Here is a 27921-nt window from a genome sequence, read left to right on the forward strand (position 1 = left end):
CCACCCTGCTCCTCCTCCCTCTTGTCCCCATCTCTGGACCCAGGGTTAAGAGGTGAAGGAACATCTCTGAGACCCAGCTAGCCCTGCCTCCCACCCGCTTGCACCCTCATTCCAGGATAGGATGTCCAGGGCTGGCCAACGGCCTCCTGGAGAACTTCTGGTTCACTAGGCTCCCTCTCCCACTAGAGCAGAGAGCTTGGGCTGGAGAGGGCTTTTCTGATATCCCTGGGGAGCCGCGGGGGGAGGATTTCCTTCCCCCATCTTAGTAGCTGCCACCCTCGCAACCCTCCAGGGTCCACCTGCAGCCCCCTCCTGCTCTGGAGCCGTCCTCCCTGAGGGGCGTTCCTCTTTCCTCTTCTGCCTGTGGCTCAGCCCTGCAGTGATCCTGATGTCCACCCCACCCTGAGAAGACCCCTGCTTCAGGGCTCACTCGACCAGACCCGGTGGGTCCCGCTCACCTCCAGCCACTGGCGCTCAGTAGGCGGCCCAGCCCTGAGCACGGAGCCCGCCGCCTGCCTGCTCAGTGCCCGCAAAGACTCCTGCCTGCCTCCTGGGGAGATGGGAGAGTTCAGAGACTGAGGGTGGGCCTAGCTAAGGGGGTCTCCAGTGTTGGGGAGGGGGACAGTGACAGACAGATGCTCAGTCCCACCCTAAAGAGGACTCTGTCTCTGTGTTCCCATTAACCCCTGTGGAGGAGACTCTTTTCCCTGCATTGCTCAGGAACACCACATCCCCCTCATTCCGTTCAATCCCAGAGCTGGAAGACTGTTAGAACTCAAACCCCCCATTCTGTCCCCCAATTTACAGGGAAAGGGAGGCCCAGATGGGGCTACCTTATTGGAGGTCACAAGCCAGAACTGGGGCCCAGCATCCCTGTCCCTCCTCCCGGGGCTCTTTCCACTCCCTGGGCTCTGTCTCTCTCCACGTCCCCTCCACCCCTCTTTCTCCCTCCCCCGTGGAATCAGGACCCCTTCTCCCACCCTAGTCTTGAGGCAAATGTCAGCAGAGGCCTGGATGGTTCCAGTCAAGTGAGAGTTTCCAAGGAGCTTTCTGCTGTTGGGGTCAGAAAGGAGCCTGCAAAGAGACCAAAGGCAGTTCTTGCCTGTTTCGTACAGGCTGGCCCCCCCACTTCCCTCCCAGTGGGGTGTGTTTGCCCACACACTCACCTTGGCTAGAGTGAGGGCTCAGTACATGGCCCTGCATTCATGAGAGAGCGGGGGATGCCAGTGCTGAACAGGGGCTGCCAATGCCACAGCGTCCGAAACAGGACACACACATGCACTCACCCGTGTGCCAGCCCTATGCACACGTGCACACACTCACACATGCACGGGGCTTGGGCACACCTCAAATGTTAGTGTTTGTTGCTGCAAGGAGTGTTATCCTCTCTCCTTGGGATTTCTCTCAGTCAAAACTCAGCTTAACATCCCACCTCCTCACTCCAAATCAGCGCAGACCAATTCTTCTCTCTTTCCTCCCAACTGTCTGAGTGTTTTCATTTGAATAAATCAGCAGGAAAAAGATTTTTAAGGCCTAAGTTCAAAGCCCTTTCCCCATCTTTTGATGTATAGTTATAAAAATAGTGCTAAGAATAGAAAGTGACCTTTATTTCTAATCTATAGTCCTTGATGACTTCTGGCTTTTCTTTTCTCGAGAAAATAGATTTTCTTTTCTTGGCTATTAAAAATAATACATGTTCATGTAAAAGTATTCAGACAATAACAGAAAAGTCTAAAGATACAAGTCAGAAGCATCTGAAATTTCACCACTGAGATAACAACAGATAACCCAGTGAACATTCTTCAGGACTTGAAAAAAATGCACACACCTACACAAATACACACATATGTTTTTCAATAAAAAATGCCAGAGCAATAGGCATGCTCTTTGCTGATCTGCCTTTCTCTCTCAACAATATATTATAGACATCTCTAAATGGCAGCAGCAACTCCCGCTGTGGGGACATTAGGCACTTTCAGCCTCTCTGACTCATCGTTTACTCTACTTCTCACCGCCTTGCAGTGAATTGGTGGGTGTCCTGGCGGGGGGCAGTTGCTGAGAGTGGGTCTCTACTTAGCACAGCATGTGTAGACAGAACAGGGCCCTGCAAAATGCTAAATCCATTCGGCTGAACTTTGACTGGCCTCATGAGGCCGGAGAGAGACGGGAAACTCGAAACATGTTTAAAGAAGGACTTCCCTGGCAGTCCATGGTTCAAGACTCCACACCTCCAATGCAGGAAGAGTGGGTTCCATCCCTGGTTGGGGAACTAGGATCCCATATGCCATGCAGTGCAGCCAAAAGCAAAAAAAAAATTTTAAGACCAAAAGTACTAGAGAGACAGGGTAATGGATCCAGTTGTAGGATTTTTCACTGGGGGAGGGGGGGTCCTGCCAAACTGAGCTCAGAGCAGGGACCCCTTCTGGGTCTGATGGGGCTATGTACTCAGGGAAGATGGATTTGGGAGCAGGCAGTTCAAGAAGCATGCCTCCAACTGGGGTTGCGGTGAATTAAAGGAGAAGGGTTTCGACTTTTTTCTTGGATTTATTTATACCCAACCTCTTTCTAAAAAGGTGTTATAGTAGCTTTCCACAAAGGACATATGCAAAAAGGTCAGGCAGCTAGAAATAGAAAATCAGGCCCAGGGACAATTTCCATCTGAAGTGGAGGGCCACACAGGAAAAGGGCCATGCTTCTCCCAATTCCTGGGGATGAGCTGAGAGAAAGCAGAGTGATTCCAAAGGGGAAGAAGAGAAGGAGAGGGTCTGGCTGACGTGAACAAACACTGCACCCAAAGCAAAAAGTCTAGATTCATCTCCAGGTTCTTCCCCTTTGTGAACGATATGAGTTTGGGTAACCACAGCATCTTTATGAGCCTCAGTTTTCTCATCTGCAAACAGGAAAATAAAAATATCTCAGGGACTTCCCTGGTGCTCCAGTGACAAAGACTCCATGCTTCCAATTGCAGGGGGTCTGAGTTTGATCCCTGGTCAGGAAACTAAGATCCCTCATGCTTAAGACCTGGCGGGTGCAGCCAAGTAAACAAACGCTTAAGAAGAGAAATATCTGAGTCACTGGAAGTGGGTAACATAAGCCTCTGTTCCTGGGTTATCTGTTGTTATCTCAGTTACCTGACCCACTTGTACAATTTGCATTGAGATCTGCACTTGGATGGGGTCAACTTCATGGTGCACATGCTTCATAGCTGTGTTCTTGCTTCATAAGTGTGCCCCTGGGAACAGGCTGTCCTTAGAGGAGAAGTGAAAGAGGGAAGAACCAGGAAAGTATGCTCATGGTGCCTGCCAGCTCCCTGCCCTCTGAAGTGGGTCCACCATGGCCCCCAAGCGACCACGTTTTTTAACATTCATGGCGCCTTCCTCCAATCCAGCTGATTAGATCAGGGGTCCACTTCACCCAAGGGCAATCAATCAGCAGGTTGTCCAGTGAGGTAAGTACAACTGGGCACAAAATAAGGACCCAGTCCAGTGGGCTCTTTCTGTAGAGAAGCTGAGTCCGTGAAGGCTGGGAGCTGTCCCTGGCAGGTGGTGAGCTGGAGAGGTCACGATGCCTGCAAAGCGGTAGTCATGAAGGAGTCAACACTATGAGTCAGGACAGAGCCGTGTGGGTAAAAAGACACAGATGCTGGGAAGTGGCAGAGCCATGCCAGGGTGGTTTTCGATTTCTGTTCTAACAAACCACCCCTAATCTCAGAGTCTTAAAACAACAGTTATTTTATTTTATTCTACCCCATGACTCTGTGGGTCAGAAACTTGGGCAAGCTGGGGCTGGGCCACATTCTTCTGTCCCCTGTGGCATCGACAGAGGTATTCAGTTCGTGGATGGGCTGGTCTGGAGGGTCCAAGGCAACTTCACTCTCACGCTGAGTGCTTTGCAGGAGATGGCTGGATGTCTCGACTTGTCTGTGATGATCGACTGGTGCCCCTCACTCAGTCCCTCCGGGGTGTCAGTCTCAGGGGAGCTGGGTGTCCTACAAGGCGGTTCAGGGCTCCCAGAGAGAACATTCCAGGAGGCCTGAGCTGATGCTGCAAGGCATCTTCAACTCAGAGTGGCACGTTCTATGGGCGACGCAAGTCACTAAGGCCAACCCAGATTTGAGGGGAAGGGAGCTGGGGTCACCTTCCCAGTAGGTGGGAAAACAAAGGATTTGCAGCCATTCCTCGGTGGCTCTGATAGTAAAGAATCTGCCTGCGATGCAGGAGACCCAGGTTTGATCCCTGGGTGGGGAAGATCCCCTAGGGAAGGGAATGGCAATCCGCTCCAGTATTCTTGCCTGGAGGATCTCTTGGACAGAGTCTGGTAGGCTACAGTCCATGGGGTCACACTGAGTGTCTAACAATGTCGCTTTCAATTTCACTTACCGTGCCAGGTGAGGAGTATATAATCTCCCAAAACTACCGTGAATCCAGAATACCCATCTGGTTGAAGAAATCCACCCCACCAACAGCTCTTGTGTTCAGCTTTCTGAGCGTGTCTGTCCCCTTTGCTACAGAGTCTCACAGTAATCCTCCTGAACGTGAATGGGCTTCAGCGAGTCTCTCTTTGTACCCAATGAGCCAACCCCAAGCACTGCTGGCCTCCAAGCTCTGGAAGAGAAATCCCAGGTATGGCAGCAAGAAGTTATCCAAGGTGTAAGCTGATAAGGCTGGGGCATGGAGCCCACCATCTTGTCACTTTTCTGAGCCTCAGTTTCCCCATCTGAAACATGGAAATGAATCTCTCTGTTCTGTCTGCCTGTTACTACCGAGCAGCATGACCACCTATCTTTCTGTCATTTGCTGTATCTCCTAGTATGTCATCTCATGACACATGTGCCCTTGATTTGGGGTCACTTCACAAACCTTCACAGAAGAGTGAATTCTCCTTGTCCCTGCCTGCCCCCGTGATCTTGGCAAGCCTGTTTCTCTCAAGGAAGGCATAGGATTTTTAGGATTCTGAGGGGTCTGGAAAAAAAGGAAGTGACGTGAAAGTCGCTCGGTGTGTCTGACTCTTTGCAACCCTATGTACTATACCGTCCTTGGAATTCTCCAGGCCAGAATACCAAAGCGGGTAGCCTTTCCCTTCTCCAGGCCAGAATACCAGAGTGGGTAGCCTTTCCCTTCTCCAGGGGATCTTCCCAACCTAGGAATCGAACCCAGGTCTCCCACATTGCAGACGGATTTTTTACCAGCTGAGCCACAAGGGAAGGCCCCCAAAAAGGAAGGTTGGCACAAAATTATTTGAGGGACGAGGCAGTTAACTGGTGGTGAATAAGGGAGGCAATCCCAGATAGAGTACAGAGTGGGGCTTTGGGGCAGGACAGGACACAGAGATTGGGAGTGGGGGAGGAGGAGCCTGTAGGAGGGGTGGTGGGGTCAGGTGCCAGGCAGGGAAAGGGCAGCGTTGGTACAGGTAGTGGGGCAAGTTTATTTCTCTTTCTTTGGCTTCTTTCCCTTTCCTTGACCCTTCTAAGTCTGGGGGTTTTCTTTTGGCTGTACTGTGTCTTTGTTGCTGAGCGCAGGCTTTCTCTAGTTGCAGCGAGCGGAGGCCACTCTTCCTCGTGATGCTCGGGTTTCTCACTGTGGTGTCTTCTCTTGTTACAGAGCACACAGGCTGCAGTAGTTGTGGCTCGCAGGCTTAGTTGCCTTGCAGCATGTGGATCTTAGTTTCCAGACCAGGGATCGAATCTGTGTCCCCTGAACTGGCAGGAGGACTCTCAACCACTGGACCACCAGGCAAGTTCTGAGTCTTCTAAGTTTTCTCACCCCTCCTGGTCTGCGCATATTCTGTTTCCTCTGCTTGGAAGATTCCCTCTGTCCCCAGATGCAAACTCCTACCCTTCTTTAGGTGTCTTCTAAGTGTCTCTTCTCCAGAGAAGTCTTCTCTGAAGCTCTAACCCAAATAACACCCCCTCTTACCTTTTTTTCACAGCACCAGTTCCCGTCACAGCCCTAATTGTGTTCATAAGGATACATTTTCCAGTGTATTTAATTATGAGCTTATTGTCCGTCTCCCCCACTAAACAGGAGCTCCCACAAAGGTAGCATTTAGCTAGCATTTGTGGAAGGAATTAATGAACAAGGGCACCCGAGTTAACTGGGCTAGAGACCAAGGAGCAGGCCCCCACTGTCCAGACCACAGAGCAGGGTCCATGAAATCAGATGCCAAAGAGAAGGGGCCTGAGCGGGATCCCTGGCCTCCCACCCACACCTGCTCCAGGCCTGGCTCACCCGCCACCAACACACACAGCCTGACCCCAGATGCTAGAACACTGCAGCTTTATTGATTGAAACAACCGCGTCCGCAACTAGAGGTTACATTTGGCAGGGCGGGGGGGGGGGGGGGGGGGGGGCGGGGCATGGGGTGAACAGGGAACAAAATGGGGGCAGAGGCTGGGGTGGAGACAGAGAGCAAGGCAAAGGGGTGAGGATGGGGTCGTGTGACTGAAACAACCCCGATCCGTTGCACCCGTGAAAGAGGGTCTCCAGTTGTGCTTTTACCGTGGTGGTGGGGGTGGGCCTGGGCACGGAGGGGCTGGCTTTCTCCCGAGTCTTTGAGGCCTCAGGGCTGGGGCAATCCCCTCCTTCCCCTGCGCTTTCTCCTGGGTTGGGGATAAAGGCCTGGGTGAGCTGCCTGCCCTGGGCCAGGAAGGATGCTCAGAGGCCACCAGGGCAGAAGGGCCAGCAGAGTTGGACTGAGATGGTGATTATGTGGGTGGCTGGGGGGTGGCGTGCCAGGAGGCACAGCATTCCCAGGGGGGCCCCTTGGAAATGAAGGCATGAGACAGGAGGAGAGGGGGTGGAGGGGGCAAGGGCCATCTTTCTGGACCTCAGCTTTCTCACCTATTCAGTGGGGGCACTGGATTAAGTGGCTCCTAAGGTCTGCCCCAACACACAACCTCACATATACACAGACTCTTACACACCCTCTCTCTCACACACATACACATCCTCTCATAGGGGTACACACAGCAGCACTGAGACAACAGAAAGGGGGTACGAGCCTGCCTTTGGAATTGAGGAGGGCTTCCCTGAACCCAGAAACTCAACAAGCGGCAACTCTCCAGGGCAGGCTCGGCCATCCCATTCCTGAAGACAGACCCTGGAAGTACCCCCTCTCCCCCTTGAGCTGTCCAAAAAAAACACAAGGATTATCCCTGTTCCCCCAGGCTCCCCTGATCCTTAGGGGGAAAGTCAACAGGACGAGGATACCTGGACACATGGACTTTCATTCCCAGCCCAGGGTCATGTGAAGACAGAAGGGAAGGGAGACAGAGCCCCTTTATGTGGGAGCCTGGCGGGCGGGGGGGGGAGGGGCAGCAGCTATACCCAGTGTGGGCAGGGGTGGTGGCAGCCTCCATGTGGCACCCAGGCCTGACCTGGGGCAGGAGAGGCTGTGGCCTGGGATGTGAGACCAGAATTAGGGCAGGGAGGCAGTCCCTCTCCCAGTGCAGGGCCCAGTAACAGCTGTCACATCTGCGGCAGCACCCAGAGACGGGGCTGTCTGACCAAGCTCCTCCTGGCTGCCTGGCAGGGCAGCAGCCACAGGTGTGACAGCCCCAGGGCTGCAGTGCCTGGCTTCCAAGGCTGGCTCCACCTCAGCTGGCTGTGTGAGCTGGGCCAAGTCCTCCCCACCTGCCCTGGGCTTCACGCTCATTTGCCCCGTGAGGAGTTTGGACCCCTGAGGCCCTTCCCAGCACCGACGGCCTGAGCCGGGGGCTTTCACTGAGCACAGAGAGAAGGGAAAGTGAATGAGAAAGAGCAGTCAGGGCATCCCAGAGAGAGCAGAGGCGGACGGTGTGTCCCAGGAGGACGGGGCTTGGTCAGCAGGCTTAGCTCCGCGCCCCGGGAGGCCGTCTGTGGTCCCAAGGGCAGGCCAGCCAAGCTGAGACTCCCTCTCTCCCACCCAGACTGCACCTGGCCCCAGGAGTCCCTCAGTCCCCCAGACACCAACCTGGAGGGGACAGGGGTCAAGGACCCCAACACCCTGAGGACAGATCCTGGACCCCCATTTTAAGGCCACAAAATGCCTCAGCCACCCTGACCCAGAGGGCGAGACTGCCACTGGGGAGACGCACTGGACCCAGCCAGTCTGGTCTCCCCTAGGCTGGGGGTCCTCCTGGGCCACCTACCAACACACAGATGCTGACACTCACTGGCACACAAAGACACACGCGCCACAGATGACGCTGACACAGAGGCGCTGACTCACAAGTTCCCCAGGGACACGCACCGACATTCATTCCTGGCAGACCCTCACACGCACACACATGCACGCACACACACGCACGCATGCACACGCACATGCACACGCACACATACGCACATGCACAGAGGCTAGCACACCCCTCGGTGCACACATCGCACACTGCTCACGTCAGCACACACGAACACCCACATCCCCTACATATCTGCTGGGACCCGCAGACATGCGAGGACCAAGGACCTCAGCGGCCCCCTGGGGCGCTCTGTGAGCCCAGGTCAAGCCACCCTCCAGTCAGGGTGCCCATGGTCCACCTCGACCTCCCTCCGCGGCTTCCCGTTTCTCGCCCCTGCTGCACTCTCTGTCCGTGTGACCCAGATGTCCCCTCTCTCCAGACAGACCTGAACTTGGGGGCCATGAGTGGGAGGCTCAGCTCAGCTGACATACAGCAAGTTCCTTTTCTGTATTCAGCTCTACAGATGTGGAGGTGAGTGAGGGAGACCAGCTCCCCATCGCGGAGCAATCAGAGCCGGGGACAGAGGTCTTCAAAAGTCATCTGAGGGCTGCAGCCACGGGGCGGCATGGAACCCCGAGGAGGAAGTGCTCCGAATGTTCGGCACCCACCCAGGCCAGGGCACAGAGGAGGCACCTGGCAGGTGACGGGTCGGTGGTTCCCACTCTGGGGTTCTCCTGAGGAGCTCTGAAACATTCCTGATGCCAGGCTGCACTCCAGTCCAATTAAACTGGCACCTCTGGAGGGGACCCTGAGCGCTGGCGATTCCTAAAAGACCCTCTGATGACGCTATTCTGCAGCCAGGCCGGGAACCACTGATTTCTATAATCCATCCCGCTGGGCAAAGCTGAGAGATTTCATAACAGGCCCACTGTGCTGGGTATGAGGTGGGGATGGGTCAGGGGAGGGCTGGCAGGCTCAGAGGAGGAGCTCACAGTCTAGTTGGGGCAGCAGACCCTGCACAGATGGGACCATTAAACAACACCCAGAGACGTGATGCAAGCACGCTCTGGGAACCTGGAGACACTCATCTAAGACAGGCCTTGGTGGGGCCAGGCAGGCAGCTGTGCTGGCCGGGTATCAGGAGGCCCCGCTCCAGCCCTGGCCTGGCCACCCACCCGCTGTTGGTGATGATGATAACTCAGGCCTGGCAGAGAGGAGATGGGCACGTTTGCTCTGGTTTCCTGCCTGCCTCCTGGCACTGCACTGCTGCCTCTTGTCTGCAGCTGTTCCCACCAAATGCTCCGAGAGGAGCCCCGTGACTCCTCCACCAAAGTGGCCTTCGTTTCCACAGGGTCATCTGTAAGCTTCATCTCCCGTCGGGGATAAAAGGCAGAACTTCAGGTGGCGGCAGGGCGCTCGAGACCACACTAGGGAAAAAGTGCCATACTTGGCCAACGCTCCAGGAACATTCGTTCATAAAGACAGACGTGCTGACATCCACAGGCACTCACAGAGTGGGGTTAGACCTAGCCTCACATACAGATAACTGCACACATAGATGTATATTTGCACACACTCCTGCCAGAGATGTACCCACCAGTGATACACAGACAACAGATGGGTCCACACGTGCTCACATGTGCACACATACGCACACATGCGTAACAATCCACCCTGGAAAGGGCTGGGCCTCCTCTGTCCCATGGACAGCTGGGATGGGGGCTCAGGGGTGATGGTGAGGAGGAGATCTAGGTCCCCTCATGCCCATCTCAGCCCCCCAACTCAAGACCAAGGGCACAGAGCCTCTTTTCAGTTTGGGGGCATGAGCCTCAGCTCCCAGGGAATATGGTGACCAGCAACTGTCCCCTCAGGCCATCAACAAACCCCACTCCTTCACTGACCCTGGGTGGAGAAGGAAGAGACAGCCAGATCCTGCTTTGCAGTGGAGGAGGACAGGGCAGCCCCCAACACACCCGGCCCAGAGCACCCCTTCATGGCAGGGATACAAGAAACAGAGAAGATTCACTCTACCCCTAAATCAGCACCCGACATGCAGGCATGAAATCATAAAGGCAGAACTTCTCTGCTCCTCTCAAAGTCAAACCTCAGCCCAGAAAATGGCTTGGCCACCACCCCTCCCCTGGCTTCTGGGGATGCAGCGGGGGCTGGCGGGGGGAGGCTGAGGTTAGGCCCATGACCAGGGTGGGGGGCTGTGCTCTCAGAAAGCCAGCTGCTTGTGGGGTAGGGGTGCAGTGGGAAGGGAAGGAAGGGAGGGGTCAGTCCTCAGACTGCCCAGGCCCAAGACTGTACCGGCTCCCTTCAAAGTGGGTACAGTGGTGGGGTGGGGGGGGGGGGGGCGCGTGGATATGACACACCAGGAGTGAACGGGCCAGGCGCTGGGGGGGACCTGGGCTCTCCGGCGTCTGGCCTTCACTCTGGGAACAGGGTTCCATGCAGCCAGTGCCTCATCTTGCGTGTCGTCCACACAGCTCACAGAGTTCCTCGGGGCCCCTCCGACCCCGGCCTCCTCTGTCCCAGGGAGTTCCAGAGTCCCGCCCAGGGCACAGCTCCTATGCCCACTCCCCTTCTGGCTCCTGCTGGGGAAGCCACTGGGCTGAGCTGAGCCTGGAGTCGGGGCCAGGGGAAGGGCAGAGACACACCGTGGCTGCAGCCCCGACAAGGACCATGTGGCGCCGAGATCCCTGGGGGGCGGGCGCCATTCAGGCAAGTCCCCTGGCTCTGCAGTAAAGAAGGTGCTGGCAGCTTGGATAGAAACTTGTGCTTTAATATATCTCTGTGTGTGTGAGTGTGGGTGTGTGGGTGTGTCGAACAACCGTCTCCGGGGCCTCAGTGCTGGGCCTTTGTCCTTGTTCTCCGCTCCTCCTCGCGGCCGACTCCGGCCCCCTCCCTGGCGGGCGGCCCTGCCCCTGGGCACCCCGGCTGGCGTGGGGTCAGTCTTTGGTACGATGTGGACACTTTGGTGTGCCGGGGGGGCGGGGGGGGCGGGCCACGCAGCTCTCATCATCTCTGCAACGCCAAGAGGAAGGTGGCCACAGGCCCCCAGAGCTGTGGGAGGGGCTGGCGGGGGGCTCCACTGCCCGGCATCACCACCACTGTGACGGGAGAGAGAAGGGACACAGGCCGGGGCTCTGGTCAGCTCGGCAGGGCCAGGGAGGAGCGGGCGGGCGGGCAGGCCACGCGAGGGTCGTTCCCCTGCCCCCACTCTGTGCACACAGACACACTCGCAGGACGTGAGGTGGGGGTTCACTCTGCCTGCTGGGTCCAAATCCTGGCCCGTGGCTCACTAAGGAAGACACAGAGCAATTCATTCGACCTCAGGGACCTCAGCTTCCTCATCTATAAAATGAGTCTAACAGGGAAATTTCCTGGTCACCCAGCAGATCAGACTCCACGCTTCCACTGCAGGAGGCAGGGGTTCGATCCCTGGTTGGGAAGCTAGGGATCCCACATGCCTTGTGGTGTGGCTAAAAAAAAAAAAAGAAAAAAAATGGGGAATGATGAAAATAAATAAAGTAAAAATAAAATAAAATGAGTGGAAGAGCCACTCTGGAGGACTGTGGTGAGGAATGAATGAGATCATACATATACAGGTGTCTACCTTGCCTGGTATGTAGTAATTTCTTGGTAACCTCGAACTGACATTATTGCAAACACCCGGCCCCCAGTGTGGGAAGGGGTACAGGTTCACACTTGGATACACACATATACATACAGAAAGATGTTCCCAGACACAGATGCTGCTACCGTATGCTTAGTTCACAGGAGGGTCTGGTCGTCTCACTGCCCATGCAGCCCATAGCCTGAACCAGGGTGGGGCCCGAGGTGGGTACCAAACACACCAGCACCTGTTTCCCCAGCTACCAACACATGCACCCCATCACCTTGCCACTGGGAACCCCAATTCAGACATCAACACCACCTCCCCTGACACAGGCACCCCCCACCCAGTTTCTGCCCTGCACCTTTATTGGGATCCATCTGCTTCCTGGGACACTCTCCCTTCTTCAGGGTGACGTCATCTATGGCGATATCCCCCAGGTAGCCCGAGCCTCGGACACCCTCAAAAATAATCTGGGGTGGGATCAGAGAGCAGGGAGCGTGGTGAGGGAGATTCTGCTCCCAGCCTTTACCCTCCGTCTCCCAGGAAGGTCCCCCCATCCCTGCATGCTTCCCTCCTCAGCTCCCGGGGAGCCGGCCCCAGGCCGGGAGAGCTATAAGCAGAGGCGGGCCCGGGCGACTCACCTGGAAGGGCCCGCTTGGGTTGATGGGCACATGCGCCTGCTGCCACACGTTGCCCTTATTGCCGCTGAGGGACCAGGCGTGCGTGTCCAGGGCCCCTTTGTTCCGGGACCGCACCAGGAGGTTAAGGGAGCCTGTGTCGGGCATGAGGAAAGGCGGCTGTGAGGGGTCACTCCCTGCTTTCCCCATTCACCACCTTCGACTCCCTACCAGGGCTCGCAGCACTGCCCCCACTGGACGGGACCTTCTCCCCACTGCAGACTGGCCAGCATCCTGTCATCCCAGAGGGGACCTCAGCATGGGAAAGAGAGCACAGCAGCAGGGCTTCCGTTCATCAGGACAATTTGCAAAGTTTCTTTCACATCTTTCCTTCCTTCCTAATCAGTAACGCCCCCCAACCCTGGAACACACCCACACACACCCCCACCCTTCCTCCTCTAGGCAGCAGAGTTGTCCTAGGACACTGGGGCCCAAGTCTGAACACAAAGCAAGATTCCCAAAGCATGCAGTGCACACACTCGGTGGCAAACAATGCTACTGCAATTTCTGGAGGTAAGTGTGTGCTAAGTTGCTTCAGTTGTCTCTGATTCTTTGCAACCCCAATGACTCCTCTGTCCATATAATGGTAGATACCAGTCATTATGCTATGCTGAGTCGCTTCAGTCATGTCTGACTCTTTGCAACCCCATGGACTGTAGCCCGCCAGGCTCCTCTGTCTGCGGGGATTCTCCAGGCAAGAATACTGGAGTGGGTTGCCATTACCTTCTCCAGAGGATCTTCCCAACACAGCAATTGAACCCACGTCTCTTATGTCTCCTGGATTGGCAGGCGGGTTCTTTACCACTAGCACCACCAGTGAATCCCCTGAAGGTACAGGAACCAAGTTTAAAAATTTAACACGTGAAGGGTGGCGGGTGGGTGAAATGGGTGAAGAAACTAAAAAGGGTTGAGCTTCCGATTATAAAATAAGTCCTGGGGATGTAATGTAATGGTGACTGTAGTCACCATACAGTCACTAATACTGTATTGCACATTTGAAAGTTGCCAAGAGAGTAGATCTTAAAAGTTCTTATCATAAGGAAAAAAAAACTCTGGTGATGAATATTAACTAGACTTACTGTAGCAATTATTTTGCAATATACACAAATGCCAAATCATTATGTTGTACATCTGGAACTAATATAATGTCAATTATACCTCAATAAAAACGTAATACTTATGTTTTAAGAGGTGAATAAAATGAGCCCTTCAAATCCACAACTTCTCTAGTATTGATGCTTAGGACAAAGCTAAGAAAAAGGACGTGACTTCAAGAAAAATATTAGTGTATGTACTACAGAGATGTGGTAAAATGTGAAATTTTGAAGGTATTAACCTAGGGGGTGCTGAGCCCCTCTGCCCACAGACCCAGGGGCCTGGAATCGTGGAGGTGCTGACAGACAATGGAAAGAGGAGGAGTGGATCCAGCCTTGGCAAGGAGCACCCAGGCAAGGGCGTGCCCCTTCACTGGCGCTGCCAGCCTATCTTGAGCCCCCAGTGACATGAAGACCTGGCTCAGAGGGAAGGGGAATCAATCTTAGGTGGCACCTGGTGCCTGGCATTTTCATGGCACTGCCCATAGACAATGCCACACCATCTGTGACACCAGATAGACAGACCCCTGGTGGGAGAGGGCCACCAAATGTTACCTGCCTGAGAGCAAAGGAGTTGGCTCGGACCAAGGAGAGCTAGAGAGATACAAGGTCTGGGGACAGCTGGTGCCCGGAGCTGCCAGGTAGGGTGAGAGGGGTGGGGAGAGGAAGGACCAGGACAGCAGGAAATGCCCACCCTTCCCCAGCAGCAGGCCTGGGCCTGGGGGAGGAACACTCCAAAGATCCCAGGCCTGTGAGGACCCTTGCCAGCAGACGGGGCCCTCAGAGGGCTGCAGCCAGCACCCAGAGGGCCGGGAGGAGCCACACTGGCAGAGGCAGGGCCCAAGCCGCAGTGCCTTTTGGGCTTCTCACCAGCCCCCAAGGGAACCTCCCTCTCTTCCCCCTTCTTGGAGATTTTTCTCCTACCCCAATCCCCAAATCCCCAGGGTCTAACCTCAATCGTCAAACCTTTCCTTCCTCCTCCACCACCCTGTTCCAAGGACTCAAATGGGAAAACCCCACCTTTTCACTGCTCAAACCAAAACTGAAGTTCTTCCCCCTTCTCTGGTCATTCCACCAGCTCCAAGATCTCCCCTCTTCCTGACAGCCTTTCACAGGGTCAGCCAGAGCCCTAAGGGCACCTGCTCACTGTGTTCTTCTTTGTCACCTCCGGAGCTGAACTGAGCTACAAGCCGCAGCCTGGACATAGTCCAGCTTTGCAGACCCTGGGTTTGGCCAGGGCCTGTTCCCACTGCTTGAGATGCCCTCCCCTACTTTGTTCCCCTGACCAAATCCCTTTTGTGCTTCAAGGTCTCTCTGAAACACCACCTCTTCCAGGAAGTCTTCCCAGGTTGGAGCTGGGAGCCCTCTGTGCTAGTTGTAAATTCTGAGACCTTAAACTGTAGCTCCCCTTGCCCAGAGCACTCCCCGCTCTGTGGAGTGGTAGTTACTGGGATTCTCATCTTCTCTCATTTGACTCCACAGGGAAAGCCCCCATCAAACTGCTACCTGCTCTCAGTATTTGAATGCTCAATGAAGAAATTTCTGTGACTGTCATCAGGATTGAAAAGGGACTTTCATAGCATCTCCGAGTTAGAAGTTACCTCAGGGGTCATCAAGTCCAGGCTCCACTACCTCCCTTTTATTCACGCATTCACCTAATTGAGCAGGCTCTGTTCTAGACACCAGGGACACATCCATGAATAAGACAAAGAACCCTGCCTCCTGGAGCTATGCTCTTTGGGTGGAAAGCACAATAAAGGATTAATGCAGGAAAGGGATGGAAAAGTGTTTTACGTGGGGCTGTCAGGGACCTCTCCAAGGAGACCTGAATGAGGCGGGGGGAGAACATTCCAGGTCAGGGAAAACATCACAAGCAAAGGCCTCTAAGGCATGAAGGAACCTGCCTCAAATATATAAAGAAAAGCAAGGAGATCAGTGTGCTTGAGCTGAGTGGAGTCATGGGAGAGCAGCAGAAAATGAGGTCAGAGAAGCAGGCAGGGGTGGGCCAGGTCTGGGAGGCCTGGAGAAGACAGTGAGGGAGGAGGGCTGAGCAGGGGAGTAATATTACCCAGCACAGGGGTCCCCTCCACAGCACCCCTGCTAGACTCTCCTCCTACCCGGGGACAGAAGAGCAGACTCCTTTGCTGGGCAGATCTGATGCTTATAGCATCTTCCTCAGGTGGAATTCAGATCTGCCTCCCAGAAGTTTTCAATGATTGGTGTTTGTCCCACCTACTGGGGGACACCTAGCAAGCTCTGGAACACAGACAGCTCCCTCAGGGCTTTCTCTGCTCCCAGGCACCCCAGCTCTTAAAGCTTAATCTCCCAGGGCCTTCCTGTATCCTGCATGCTCTTCTTGCCAGCTGGGTTCCCCGTGCTCCTCCTGAACTGAGGACAAAATGACCACCTGTCCTGGTTTGCCTGGGATGTGGGACTTCTAAAAGTGGGAAAGGCTGGGGCAAAGCAGGATTGGTTTGAACTGCCCAGAGTACTAGCTGGGCAGCATGGTCCCACTCATCCCCACCCCCACCTATCTCAAAGGAAGCTTCTCACCAAGTCCAGACCCAGCCACGAGTGAACTGGCCTGGGTAGACAGCCTGGAGGGCTCCAGCGGCTGCAGAAGGTCCCATCCCCACCTCATTCTGGTTCATCAGTTTAGCCTGACCCATTGCTCCAGCTGTGGACACTTCACAGTGAGCCTTTAGGTCTGCACTTGGTTAAAGTCACTTCCTCTGCTGTGCAGCCAAGAACAGTGAAGATTTCTGTGACCTCTTAGGGCATGAACGTCAAGAGGTACAGTTTTGAGGGGAAAGCAAGGCACAGAACACTGTACATAAAATGCGGGGAAAGAGGATACATGTGTATCGGCTTCTCTACACATTAGGCATTTCTGGAAGTGTGCCGCCCCCCCCGCCCAAATCTAGTACCTTGATTGCCTCTGGAGAGGCACTCTAGGTGGCAGGAGGACTGGGATGGGAAGGGGGCTCTCATCATGTACCTTTTGTACCTTCCGACTTGTGCAAAGACATTTCCTTTTCCATAAAAATGTAAACAAACAAACAAAATTAAAATTAAAATTGTCACTTCCTCAGCAGTCTTCCATAATCAGGTCCCCAGCGTCAGTCAAGTCTCCCTGTTATCAGCTGTGTTGACCCCCATCCTGCCGCTGCAGACACACATCACAGTGGCCGCTAAATTCTACCTAGCGCAATGAGTTATTTCATGTCTGTCTCTCCCACTTGACTGCAGGTGCCAAGTGGATGAGGAACCTGTCCATCCTGTTCTCTGAACCACCTGAAGCCAGGCGCAGAGCAGGATGTCTAGAGGTGACGGCTGAACTGACAAGTTCACTGACTAATGTGATGCTCCTACCAGAGCCATCTCTTCCCAAAGGGCACACCCCTTGGGTTCTGTAGGACTTCCTCTCGTTGCTCACAAATCAGCTCCCTTCCAACCCTGTGTTTAGGGCTTGGGAGAGTCAGCAGAATTGGGCTGCTGTGTGATCTTGGGCATATGCTTAACCTCTCTGGTTTATATGGTAACACCTCACTCATTCGGTGGCTGTGAGTGTTAATGAGACCACAGATGCAGAGCATCCAGAAAGTCAATACATGCAGCCTCTTAGCTGACTTCTCCATCCCCTCTAAGACTTCCACCTCATCCTGCGGAAGCCATTTTCTTTACAGACTCAGGAAGACTTGATTATCTCAAGACCTCAGACAAGCTGGCTCTCTGGACCTTCCCCTTGCCCAGATTCTGCTCACACGCTCTACAATCACACTCCCTGTGATCTGGCCGAGCTGGGAAGCCCAGGCCTTAAGCAGACCAGTCCCCAGCTTCCTGTGGACCCCTGCCCCCTCCCAGCAGCAGCACTCACTCGGGCAGGTTCGCTGGTCCTTCGACTCACCGATGTGCTTTCCGTACATGTGATAGAAGAAGGAGACACAGTAGAACTTGGCGCTGGCGTTGTACAGGGGACTCACCAACCTCGCACGGTCCCCCAGCTCCCGGGGCCTCGACGTCTCAATGAACATGTAGTGGCCTGCAGAGAAGTGGAGGTGTACCAACTCTCTCCTCCTCAGCCTTCCCAGCCCTCTTTCCACCTGACTCTTCTTCTCCCCTTGTATCAGTGACCTGAATCCCAGGTGCCTCACACCACCCCAATCTGTCCTCCCTGCCTCAGCACAACACAGGAGTCTGGGCCAGGACTTGTGAGTTCTTAGCTCTGTGGCAGCTTCTCTTCTTCCTAATCCTATAGCAAGTCAGGACTGTGTCTCCCCTCAGACTGGGGCTTCCTGAGGGGAGGGCTGTGTCTCCCCTCAGACTGGGGCTCCCCTCAGACCAGGGCTCCCTGAGGACAGGCTGTGTCTCCCCTCAGACTGGGGCTCCCTGAGGCAGGGCTGTGTCTCTCCTCAGACTGGGGCTCCCTGAGCAGGGGCTGTGTCTCCCCTCAGACTGGGGCTCCCTAAGGAGGGGCTGTGTCTCCCCTCAGACTGGGGCTCCCCTCAGACTGGGGCTCCCCAAGGGCAAGGCTGTGTCTCCCCTCAGACTGGGGCTCCCTGAGGACAGGCTGTGTCTCCCCTCAGACTGGGGCTCCCCTCAGACTGGGGCTCCCTGAGGACAGGCTGTGTCTCCCCTCAGACTGGGGCTCCCTGAGGCAGGGCTGTGTCTCTCCTCAGACTGGGGCTCCCTGAGGAGGGGCTGTGTCTCCCCTCAGACTGGGGCTCCCTAAGGAGGGGCTGTGTCTCCCCTCAGACTGGGGCTCCCCTCAGACTGGGGCTCCCCAAGGGCAAGGCTGTGTCTCCCCTCAGACTGGGGCTCCCTGAGGCGGGGCCGTGTCTCCCCTCAGACTGGGGCTCCCTGAGGACAGGCTGTGTCTCCCCTCAGACTGGGGCTCCCTGAGGAGGGGCTGTGTCTCCCCTCAGACCAGGGCTCCCCAGCGCTAGACCTCTCCCTGAAGCAGTTTCCATTCTGAGCAGCAGGCCATCTCCTCACCCTCAGGGGTGCCACTTATGTCAGTGGGGGGACCAGTGTTGGGGGAGCGCTTGGGGTTCTGGGTGAGGGCATTCTGCCGGGTCCAGTCAAAATTGTCTGTCAGGTCCTGGGTGTAGCCACAGATCTTCTCATCCTCAAAGTGGCAGGTGTTGTCTGCAGTCAGGGCACGGTGGGGAGGGAGTGAGACAAAGAGGGTCAGCCTGCTCGGGTCCCCTCATCCAGTTTTAACCTCCTGGTCACCCCCGAGGCAGCTCCCAAACATCCAAGTAGGGGACCCAGGATCCCAAGGCTCCAGAAACCAGGCAACAGGGCCCCTGACACATCTGTTCCTGGATCAGGACTTCTTAACCTTTTTTGGTGCCACAAACCCTTCTGACGTCTAATAAAGTTAAGGACCCCACTGCAGATTATTTAGGTGCATAAAATGAAAAGCATAGGGTTACAAAGGAAATCATATTATGCTGAAATACAATCATCAAAAAACAAATGCTTGATATAATAAGAAGTGGGCTTCTCTAACTAAATCATCAGATCTAGTGTTAGGTCTAAGTACGGAAGTTTTGAAATACTAATGAATGGAAATGACGTTTACAGATGGCTGCAACAAGTTTTAGGTGGTGTAAAAACACTGGATTTCCACTGGTGACAAAGTCAATCAGGTGACCATATTCCTACACGCATCATTGAAGGGGATGTTAAATTTCTGTGAGAAGTTAGGGAAAATAAAGAAGTACTTGTAGGCCCTTCGAGGTTGCAGTTTCATGGGCCCACCCTGATCATTTGGGGGGGCAGTCAGTTCATGGATCTCAGATTAAGGACCCCTGCCCCAGGGAACAGAGAAGGTGGATTAACCTGATCTTTCCATTTTTCTTCTGGGGACAGTGAACAGTGCTGAGTGAGGACAAAGGACCCTGAGTTAGAGATGTCCTCTTGACTCCACCCTCCCTTCAAGCCTTTAAGCCCCAAAATAAATCCCGGATGCAAATCTCTCTAAACCCAGCCCTGCTCCCTCCTGCTTCTCCTGCCAATGGCGAGCCTCCACGCTATTTTCTCTCTGGGTATCTCTTGGGGGTCCCTTCCCCCCACTGGGGAACCTTTGTGACCCTAAAGGAAGGAGAAGTAGGCAGGGGTATCTCACCTGACAAATTGGGAGAGCTGATGGCTGAGAAAGCAAGCAGGAAAACCAAGTCAGAACCAAGGTGTAGGGCTATGCAGAGGGTGCCTGGGCTTAGGACCAGGAAACAGGGTCCCCAGAGCAGGACTGGGGGCCAGAGGCACCTGGCCTGCAGTAACAGAGTAGGACACTGCAGATTGGGGAACCCCAAGCTCAGGAACCATGAGGGAAATATGGAGGGGTCCCCTGAGCATGAGATGGGCCCACCTATCCCACCGCCACCGCCGCCACCACCACCTACGCTCCGTGTAGTGGATGATGCGGGAGGCCATATCTCCAGCCCCAAAAGTGGTGTAGGGCGTGAGGCGGACCTCGTAGCTGTGGGGCACTCGGAGGTCGGTCAGGATGTACTCCAGCAGCTGCCCCTTCTCCACACGCCGCACCGGGATGGCCTTCACCAGGGCATTGTGCTGATTCAACTGTAGATACAGGGAGTCCCAGATGCCCAACAAGCCATGCCCTCCACCTGAGCACCTGCCCAGACCCTGGTGTGACTTTGCGGGGGCAGCATTTGAGGAGCAGAAAGAGCAAAGGACTAGGAAGCCAGGCCCTCAGTTTCCTCATCTGTAAGACAGAGCAATCGCCCCTTCCACGCCCCGCCTCCCGGGCTGTCTTGGGGCAATGGTAAAGAATGCACCTGCCAATGCAGGAGATATAAGAGATATTCAATCCCTCGGTCGGGAGGAAGAAATGGCAACCCACTCCAGTATTCTTGCCTAGAGAATCCCATGGACAGAGGAGCCTGGTGGGCTACAGTCCATGGGGTCGCAGGAGTCAGGCACAACTGAACACACACATGAACAAGTATCGAACAACTAATGTGTGCTAGGCACTACTCCAAATATGATGTGATTTTTAACTTGTTTAATCCTCAAGATAACAGCCCTATCAGGTGGAATATTATAACTATCCCCATTTCACAAGTGAAGAAACTGAGGCCAAACAGATGTAGCCTGCCCAAATTAAAACAGAACTGATGTTTAGCTTAGGCAGTCTGCCCCGGCGTCACACTCTTACCCTCCACCCAACTCCCCCTTAGCTGGGTGGAACCACATGGAACGAGACCAGCAGGGTGGCTCTGGCCCTGCATCCTAGAGACCCTGTGGGTGAGACTTAAGCTCCTACTTTAAGCTTCTGATGTAAGAGCAGACTCAGTGTTTTGTGAGCAGAAACGGCTCTGCTCCCTTCCCCCACATGAACCCAGCAGACTCCTGCCTAATTCCCAGGGCTGTGCGCAGAGCACGGGTTCAGCGGGGATAGGTCCCTAGAGCCTCCCAGCTCCTGCTGTTTCCAGAACACTGTGGCTCTGGCTCAGAAGAGCCTTCTATAAGAGGGTCAATGTGTCTTCAAGCCCTTCCCCTGGCCTGACAAGCACTCCCAGGGCCAGCCTGCACCTGGGCCCCTGTCCCCCTTGGCCCACCTGGCGGACACTGAGTCTGTAGTTGAGCACGGGGTCGACAGCGTCAGGCTCCCTCTGGGTCCACTGCAGCACGTAGGAGTAGTTCTTGGACAGCTTGTGGCTGCGGGTGGGGTTGGGGGTGTCGAAGTAAAACTCCGGGCTGTAGGCTTTGGCTGAGAGGGTGGGGAGCGGGGCACGGGGCCATGAAGGGTGGGGTTGGGGAGAGACACAGAGAGAGGAGGTATGGGAGAGGGAGACAGGAGAGGATGGGTGGAATAGAGAGCAGGATGGGGGGAGACAAAAACAAGGAATATTGTGAGGAGAGGAGGCGGTGGGAGAAGAGGAGATTGGGGAGAATGAGGGCGGGAGGGAAGGTTGCAGAAGGAGAAAAGGGAGGGTGGGAATCCAAGAGGCGGTGTCGGTGAGGATGGAGTGGAAAGGCCAAGGAAAGGCCAGAAAAGAGAGATATGCAGAGACACAGAGAAGAGATGTTAGAGAAGACACAGGGGACGAGCAATGGGGAGAAGACGCCAAGAAGGGTCAAAGATTTTGAGGAAGGGAAGGAAGGGAAGGGAGATAGAGACCAAGAGGTGGGGAGACAAGGAAAGTGTGGGAGAACAGGAGAGAGGGGAGGGAGGTGGGAGATGTCACAGGGGCCTCTGGCTGGCAGGGCTGGGCGGGGTGGGGAAGGACTGGGGAGGCGGCCGGTGACCTGCGGTGCTAGGCCCCACTGTTGGGTGAGGAGATCCAGAAAAGAGCTAAAGGGATACCAGGCCAGTCAGGGGCTGTGGGGAGAACCAGGGTGCGGTAAAATGGGGGACAGGAACATCCGGGCTCTCCTCGGGACGCTGCTTCTGGCAGGGAGCTGGCTTTCCCCACAGGAGGTGGAGATGGGCTGATTCGGCAATCCTATCCGCTCCCTTCCTTTACCCTCTGCTCTCACCATGACCCCCACCCCTTTCTGCCCAGCTGCAGCCTCAAAGTGCCCTCTCGAATGACTTGAAGACATAGGACTAAAGGGACTTCTGGGCGTGGAGGCCGGAACATCTAGAGTGACAGTTCAGGAACTGTGTGCTGGCTGGCCCAGCGCCACCCTCCATGTTCCAGGGAAGCTGTCGAGGGGAGGGCGGGGGGGCGGCGTCTTCTCCATTCCCTCCACGCTACGGCTCAGGCCCCTCACACCAGGCCTGCAGTCGGGAACAGATTCCCTATATGTAGCTTTGGGGGCCAAGGACAAAGGAAGAGGGCCTTGAAGAGTGATGGCTGAGATGGGGTGGTACCCAGGGCTTGAGTGGGTGAGTCTAAACCTAATTGTGGACCCAGCTGGAAAGACCGCGCTGCCTGCTACCCGAACAAGCGTAAGCAGAGAGCTGGAAGGGGTGAAGCCTATGGGGCTTCATACAGGCTGGGCGTGAGCGTGGTGAGAACCGGCAAGGGCTAGTACCCAAGGGCTCTGGAGGCACGAAGCCTAGGCCTGGTGAAGGCTTGAGCATGGGTAGGGCTGTCAGAGGCCAGGTCTGAATGGGCCTTGAAACAGGAAGGCTAGAATGGACGTGCGGAGTGGGGAGGGCTGTGAGAAGAGGTCCCTGTTAGATCCGAGAGGCCTGCGCAAACGCTACACCGGGCATGGGTGGGTCCTGGCAAGGTAGGGGACCTAAACCCGGTGCACGTGGGCGGAAGGGGCAGGGCTCCAGGCCGGTGAGGGCGGGGCTGGGGTGGGCGGGGTCTGGACCCAGGTGGGCGGAGTCTGGGCCCAGGTGGGCGGGGCCGCCGGGACGCTCACCCGAGACCTGGAAGAGGCAGGCGGCCGAGCCCACGTCGTTGGAGACGCTGCACTCGTAGCTGCCACTGCTCTCGCGGGTGACGGCGTCCAGGCGTAGCTCGGAGTGGTCGGGGGCTTCGGCGGCGACGGGGACGGCGGGCGGCGGAGGCAGCAGCTGCCCCTTGAAGCGCCACACAGCCGAAGCGATGCGCTGGGGGCTGCCTCGAAGCAGCGAGCAGCGCAGGAGCACGGGCCGGCCCAGCGCCTGGCGCACGTCCTGGGAGCCGGGCTCCACCTCCGGCGGGACTGGGGGCGGGGGCGGCGGTCAGCGGGGCCTCTCCCCACCGGGTAAGATCTGAGGAGCTGCCCCACGGGGAGGCGACGCATTCACCCCTACGCCCGCGCCCTCCCCACCCCCCACCCCCAGCCTGGAAGGGTCTCAGGGCGGACACGCACAGCGTACTCAACAGCCACACCTCCCGACCTGCAGATGCCTACTCCTCCCTGCCGTAACTTCCAGCCGAGCTTCCCAGACCGGGCCTCTATTCGAGCCTCAAATGGTCCCCTCACCCCGTGTGATGAAAAGCAACACAGCGTCAGAGTTTAGAGCATGATCCCCGGAGCAAGATGGCTTAGGTTCAAAGCCCAGCTCTGCCTCTAAACAGCTGTGAGATCTTAGGAAAGTTTCTTAATGTCTGTGTGACCCAGTTTCCCTATTTGTAAAAATGGGTGAATAATGGAATCTATACAGAGAGCTGTGAAGGACTAGATGAGTTAGTGCATTAAGATACTCAGAACAGTGCTTGACACGTGGCAGGTTAACTCTAGGGCTTCCCTGGTGGCTCAGAGAATAAAGAATCCGCCTTCAATACAGGAGACCTGGCTTCCATCCCTGGGTTGGGAAGATCCCCTGGAGGAGGGTGTGGCAACCCACTCCAGTATTCCTGCCTGGAGAATCCCTATGGACAGAGGAGCCTGGCGGGCTACAGTCCATGGGGTCGCCAAGAGTTGGACACGACTGAGCGACTAAGCACACAGCGCAGGTTAACTCTCATCATCACACTGAGGCAGTGTGTTCCCTTGAAGGTCCTTCTTCCTTCAAACTCTCATTTCCACTTGTCAAAATCAGTTCTTTGCTCACTGTGTCCCCGGGAATGAAGATGGGGTACAAGTGCCGCAAGGGTCATGGGCCTCCATGTCCTACAGCACGGGGGTCAAGGAGGGGTTGGGGTACCAGCAGTAGGCGGAGGGGTTTGGTCGAACGTGGAGGGTGGGGGTGAAGGAGACCGGGAGGGACAGCTCGGACGGTAGTCTGGGTGGGGCGGTGGGACTCACACTGGACGTTCAGCTGCACCTGGGCCTCGCGCGGGCGCACGTTGAAGCCATTATAGCGAGCAGTCTGGCAGCGGTAGGTCCCACTCATGTCGCGGCTCACGCGCTCCAGCCGCAGCTTCCCGTCAGGGGTCTCCTCCAGGGGCAGCCCCGATGGCAGCAACGCGGCCTCCTTGTCCACGCGGGACCACAGCACAGGCGGCCGAGGCTTGCCCCGCACTTCGCACTGCAGCTCAGCTGGCGAGCCCTCGCGCACAGTCACCACGGCCCTGCCCTTGGGCACGCTGATGGTGGGCGGCACTGTGGGGCCGGGGAGAGATAGGAGCCAGGTTAGAGCTTCCCCCGACCCCACCCCAACCCAGACCTCTGCTCTGGGGCGTCTGCTTCCCTCCCGCTACGTTCGAACCTCCCTTTCCCATCCCAGAGCGCCCACAGACCCTGCAGTTTCTCCAAAGTAGAACTCCCCTCCCCCAAACCCTCTCCACTTCCTGGGCCTCTACCTCTCAAGGTCTCCCAACTCAGAAAGATTACTGAAGGCGTCCAGGCTGATTCCTTTTGTCTCCTAACCCCAACATTACTAAGTTTGGGGGATTCCATTTTTTATTCATTTATTTGGGGGATGGGGGGGTTCCACTTTTTAAATAGTTCTGCTGAATAGCTTCTCCCTTAATCCCCTCTCTCCAGCCCACCCACCCTGCTCTAGTGAAAGCTTCCATCTTCTCTTTCTGGAGTGTTATCACAGATCCGTAGTTGGTCCCCCAGCATCCTCACCCTTCCTTCCAAAGTGATAGACTATCTGGGCTTTTGCAGGGCACACAGCCAGAATGAAGACTACTTCCCAGCCTGCCTTATGGCTGGCTGTGGTCATGTGACTAAATTCTGGCCAAGGCGGTGGGGTCTTTAAAGGGAGAGGCTGTGCCTCTCTTCCTCCTTCCTGCAGGCTGGAATGCAGACTGATGGCTGCAGCTGGCACTGCCATTGTGGACGAGGTGGCACATACTAAGGAGAACAGAATAGCAAGATGAGATGGAGCCTGGGGCTCTGAGGACTTGGAGCAGAGCTACTATTCCAGCCTGGACTGCTCACTTTTACAAGAAGAAGAAATACATATATAGCTCATTTAAAGCCACTATTATTTAGACTTTTTCTGTCATTCACAGCCAAACCTAATCCAACTCAACACACTGCCCAAATGAAGAGTCTTTAAAGACTTCCAGAGAGAGGATACACATATACCTGTGTATACACTGTGTATTCACTTTGCTGTGCAGCAGAAACTAACACAACATTGTAAAGCAATTATACTCCAATTAAAAAAAAAAAGACTTCCATGGGTCCCATCTCATATCACATCAAACAAGTTAAAATGTCTTCATTAAATATAAATTGTAAATAACTCTACAAAGCAAGTTGAGGTCCAGTTATCTAGTTGGCATAATTTATGCTCTATAAACATTTATACATTTATTGACTTTAATTCTGTAGTTTTCTTTTTTGTATTTTGGAGCCAATTAATTTATTTTTCCAATTCTACTCCATTTCTGTAGGTTCTTTAAAAGCTTCCATCCCCTAGGCATCAAGCTTATAAGCCAAACGAAGGAAATGGCCCTGCACCCTCATTGATTTCCCTGTTTCTAAAACATCCCAGCTCCCAACCCTGTTATGCCCCACAAGCTAAAGGGCTGTACCCCCTTTTTGAGGCCATACTGTCCTCAGTTTAAAACTCAAACCCCTTGGCTCTGAAACAAGGCTCTTACCTCTGTCAACCCTCAGCTTCATCTTCCCTTTCCCATCCTGAGTCCCAGCTGTGGGATCCACTTGTAAGGAACATACTTCCTGGATACAGCAAGTCTCATATACCTTGGGGGCTCCCTGTCCCTCCTCTCCTGGGCTTGTTCCCTACACCTAGCAAATGCTCACATGGAACTTGGCTCCTCTAAGAAGTAGTCTCCCCTGATGACCCCAGGCAGCCTGGTCCTTCTCTCATGTCCCCAGGATGCTCTGCAGGCCCCACGTTTAGCTCCTGAGTCTTATCTAAGGTTTGTTCTTCCTTTTCCTGCACCTTGCCTGACCCCTCCACAACAGGCCTATCTCCCTGGCTAGGCAGTGAGCTCTGAGAATGGGGCTGTGGTGTTCATGGCTCGGTTCCCCACCTCCTCACCCAGGACATGGCTCAGGATTTAGGAAATGGATTTGTGGAATCCATGGAGCCTAGTTCACTCCCAAGCCCAGCTCAGGTCTGTCTCCTTCTGGAAGCCTTTCCTGATGCCTCCAGCTTCACCTGGCTCCTCCCTGTTCAGGTATCAGCATGGGAAGGGCCTCCAAGGCCATCTGGTCCAATGTCTCATAGACGAGAGACTGAGGCCCAGAGAGTCAAAGAGGTTTAGCCAAAGTCAGCCAGCAACTCAGTGCAAGGTAGTGGGGGCTGGAGATGAAATTCCAGAGACTTTGTTCAGAGTCACTCCCTCCAAACTCTTTTTCCAAGTGTAAACCTTTCAGGGGTGGCTGAGAGCAAGATCTGAAGTCAGGCTGCCTGGGTTTGAATCCCAGCTCCACCACCTGTTGATGTGTGAAACTCTCTGAGCCTAAGTTTCTTCATCTCTAAAACCTGAAGATGAACCATCTACCTCACATAGTAAATCTTGAACGTGAATGAGATAAATACAAAATCATCAGAACATACAGTGAACACTCACTAAATGTTGGCTATTATTTCATTATTTTTTTTATTATTGGTATAAAGACCCAAATTCTCTGCAAAATCTGGCCCCTGCCAACCTCTCCACTCTCATCTGACTCCATTCTCCCAGCCACACTCTCCTTCTTTCAGGGCTCCAAATGGTTCATGGACTTTCCTGCCTCAGTGCCTTTGCACATGCTGATTCCTTGGCCTGCCTTTCTCTTCTACCTCTCTTGCTCTCCTGTGCCTACTAAAATCCTGCCCCTCCCTCAGATCTAGATCAAAGCTATCTTAGGAAACCCTTTCCTGACTCTCATGCATCACAGTTTGCAGTGATATCTCTATTTGTGGGATAATCTGAAACACATTTGCTAGTAAGTCCAATGAGGGCAGAACCTGTTTTGCCTACCACTTTACTGCAGTGCCTGGCACAGTGCCTGGCATATAATCCATATATATGCATACGATGCATGCGGCATGAACAGATGGTGTCCTCCTCACTGTGGCCTCCCTTTCTCAAGCTGCTGCCCCCTCCCCTCTGTGGGGCTCTCCAGCCCCTTCCATCCTCCCTGTTGCCCCACCTCCAGCTGCCCACCTGTCTCAGAGGAGATGTTGACCTCGACACTCAGGTCGGGCACAGGTGCCCCCGGGAAGGAAGCCACGCACAGGTAGGTGCCGTAGTCACTGAAGTGCAGGTCAATGAGCTCTAGGCTGCTGGTGACGGCAGGCAACTCGGGGTCATTGCGAGTCACCAGCAGCCTCTTAGACATGCGTGCTGGCTTGCCGTTCTTGAACCACTGGTAGGTCACCTTCTCCTGGGGCACTGCGTCCACGTGGCACGACAGCTTCAGATCCTGGCCCAGCTGTATGTTCTCGCTCTCTTTGATCACATCTGGGGTGATCTGGAATGTGGCATTCTTCATGGCTATGGGTGGAAGGGAAGGGAAGGGTGGCTGGGGCTGGCCCAAAGCCAGGGTTCCCTGTCTCACCACCGCCATCCAGATGCGGCTCCTCGCTTCCAGCTGGCCTTC

General features: G+C 55.0%; 1 protein-coding gene across 1 annotated transcript in view; it reads right to left on the reverse strand.

The window, feature by feature from the left end:
• Positions 1-10978: 10978 nt before the first annotated feature.
• MDGA1 (MAM domain containing glycosylphosphatidylinositol anchor 1) overlaps positions 10979-27921 on the reverse strand; it is a 59570-nt gene continuing 42627 nt past the window's right edge. Inside the window, exons 7-17 of the mRNA XM_068960730.1 lie at positions 27486-27815; positions 24214-24510; positions 22900-23184; positions 21138-21289; positions 19959-20136; positions 19682-19705; positions 18544-18696; positions 17456-17590; positions 12419-12549; positions 12139-12247; positions 10979-11268 (exon numbers count right to left, since the gene is read on the reverse strand). Coding sequence (XP_068816831.1) covers positions 11177-11268; positions 12139-12247; positions 12419-12549; positions 17456-17590; positions 18544-18696; positions 19682-19705; positions 19959-20136; positions 21138-21289; positions 22900-23184; positions 24214-24510; positions 27486-27815 — 1886 coding nt within the window. The 3' untranslated portion in view covers positions 10979-11176. The remainder of the gene's footprint in view (positions 11269-12138; positions 12248-12418; positions 12550-17455; positions 17591-18543; positions 18697-19681; positions 19706-19958; positions 20137-21137; positions 21290-22899; positions 23185-24213; positions 24511-27485; positions 27816-27921) is intronic.

This window comes from Capricornis sumatraensis, chromosome 22, assembly GCF_032405125.1.
Source record: "Capricornis sumatraensis isolate serow.1 chromosome 22, serow.2, whole genome shotgun sequence".
Classification (NCBI taxonomy): domain Eukaryota; kingdom Metazoa; phylum Chordata; class Mammalia; order Artiodactyla; family Bovidae; genus Capricornis; species Capricornis sumatraensis.